Source organism: Phytophthora sojae (assembly GCF_000149755.1).
Source record: "Phytophthora sojae unplaced genomic scaffold PHYSOscaffold_57, whole genome shotgun sequence".
Classification (NCBI taxonomy): domain Eukaryota; phylum Oomycota; class Peronosporomycetes; order Peronosporales; family Peronosporaceae; genus Phytophthora; species Phytophthora sojae.
The window spans coordinates 6672-9001 of record NW_009258171.1 but is presented as its reverse complement, the minus strand read 5'-3'; the positions used below and the strand labels follow the sequence as shown (position 1 = coordinate 9001).

Genomic DNA, 2330 nt, shown 5'->3' with positions numbered 1-2330 from the left:
GTACGAAGTCTACCTTGAAAACATGATAATCACATACGAGAACGTAGACTGTCGCAGTTGTAGTGCGTTCCCTAGCTCAAATATTGCTACACGGCCACCTCCCATCGTTTATTAAGAAAGGAAACGCACCCCAGCACGTTGCTATTGAAACTCGCCCTGAATTAATGAGCACCAGGTTGGTGTCGGATACAACAGTTGCATTTGGGGTGATTGCGTACTGACAAAATACTCGATTATGATTGGGTAGATTCCACTGTCGGATATGACATTTTGCTGGATATGACATTAGCTATACGGTATAGACGGCGTTGTCGCGGATAAGTTAGAAGATTGGAAACCTGACAGGATCTTAGCCACACTCTAATCTTCTGCTAATGCCATTTCAATGACGGCAAGGGAGTTGGCCAAAACCTTCAGCAATCACGCGTGCCGAGTTGAGATCCACTGGATAGCCAAGGCGCTCACGTAAGGAGCAGCACCGCGGGGGGGGGGGGTATGAGGCCCAACCGAGGTCTTAACCGGACTATATATAGGAAACCGTCCCCCAGAAGAGGCATGCCGTGCCTCTCGCGTGAGGCGATGAGGCACTTGAGCGGGGTTGAGTAGATTGTAAACTAAGAATTGTTTGAGCGGTTAGCGCTAGCGACTTCCTACTCAACGTGTTGGGCGCCATGAAGGCGTCGTAGAGGCTCTGCTGATGGCCGATTGTTGAGTCGACAACTTGCACTTGCACAAACAACGTGGTCGAGCTATCAGAGCGCGTGCCTTGTGCGCGTAATCACCTGCACGACACGGTAATAGATAGCCGTTGCTTCGCACGTACTAATAGTTCGCCCAAAAGGATGTCACACTATTGACACAAGCGCATCTTCGTGCACAGACTTGAGAGCAGGATGGAGTGCGAAAAGAAAAAAAAGCCAAGTTGATGAGCTATCCGACGTGCACCACGGCCGGTAGCAACCTCCTCAGCATGCTCCGGGACCAACGAACCACACTGCCCCGCGCTTGGGCTATTTAATCACTACAGTCGAAGGTAGATTTATAAAAGATACAATACACGTAATTTTCTTAATAATCTGCGATCGAAGCTGCTTCAGAGGCGACTAGCGCAAAAAAAGCTAAAGAATGTTGTTAACCCCTCAGCGCTAAGCTGCTTTTCACCTGTTTTATTTTATGTAACGATACTCGTCCAACATGTTAGTCGCGCAGCATGTTAAAGTAGCGCAACGCTTACTTTACTATAGTCTCGATTAAGTTCGAGTACCGACTGTGCACAATGGCGACGTGAGCATTTCGCCAAACCGTTTGCCATGTTGTACAAACTGCATGCACATGGTGTAAATGATAATGGTTTAGATACAACATCATAAGGAATTTGGGATTAGTGGCCAGTGGCTGTTCTGTCAAACGTCAAGCAATAGGATTGCTATAGATTTCGTAGCGGTTTCCTCTTACTCTAACACCAATCGACATAGCTACAGCATCGCCACTAGCACGCATTGTATCGTTTTATATCCGTTAACACCCCGTAATCTGGTCCGACAAACCCAGCCCCTAGGCGTTGCAGGAAGGTCTGACTTATGCAGCTAATTCTCCCATGGTTTAACATGTTGTATGTAAACATGTTTCTTTGTATGCACAACGTGTGGGCGTTGAGGGGTTAACGGAGCGAGCCCAGTTACAAATTGGGGATCACAAACCAGATTGCCCCACCTGGTAGTAGAGAATGTAAACCGGTTGCATCCGGAATCCGGATTGGACAACCGGATACAACCGACTTGAATCCGGATAATCCGGATTCTAGCGGATTATAACAATATCCATTTCTACGAGTTATTCCTTACAAGTTAATGTAAAATGATATAATATGAGCATGGGTTATCCAGTTCTAGCGGCAGCAAAGCGTAGATAATTGGATGAAATAGTAAGTATTATGTCCAATTGGACTGCGATTAATGCAACGGTGACTTTTTATAGTTTTGGTCACGAGCGTTTAGATTCGATATCAAGGTTTTCCCCGTTCTGTCTTGTAAGTGCAAGGCCGTCGTGGACAAGCTCAAGACGCTACAGCTGGGGCTACACAGTCTCCAATGGAGATGCAGACAGCGCTGCAGAGCCCCGCCGAGGATGAACTCATCAAGAGCGACAAGAAATGCTGTGCAAGATGTTCGTGGTGCCGAGCTTCGAGATCTAAGGCGGCGTGGGCGGCTTCTACGACTTCGGTCCGCCGGCCTGCGCGCTCAAGAGCAACCTGCTGCAGTTCTGGCGCCGCCACTTCGTGTTCGCCGACAAGCTGCTGGAGGTCGAGTGCACCAACCTCATGCCCGAGG

The 2330-nt window shown here is 48.3% G+C and overlaps 1 protein-coding gene across 1 annotated transcript; it reads left to right on the top strand.

The window, feature by feature from the left end:
• Positions 1 to 2090: 2090 nt before the first annotated feature.
• PHYSODRAFT_343358 (hypothetical protein) lies at positions 2091 to 2302 on the top strand (the record flags this gene model as incomplete). Its single annotated transcript, XM_009541910.1, has 2 exons — positions 2091 to 2157; positions 2196 to 2302. Coding segments are annotated over 2 exons (174 nt in total), but the record flags the coding sequence as incomplete, so codon positions are not given.
• Positions 2303 to 2330: the final 28 nt, after the last annotated feature.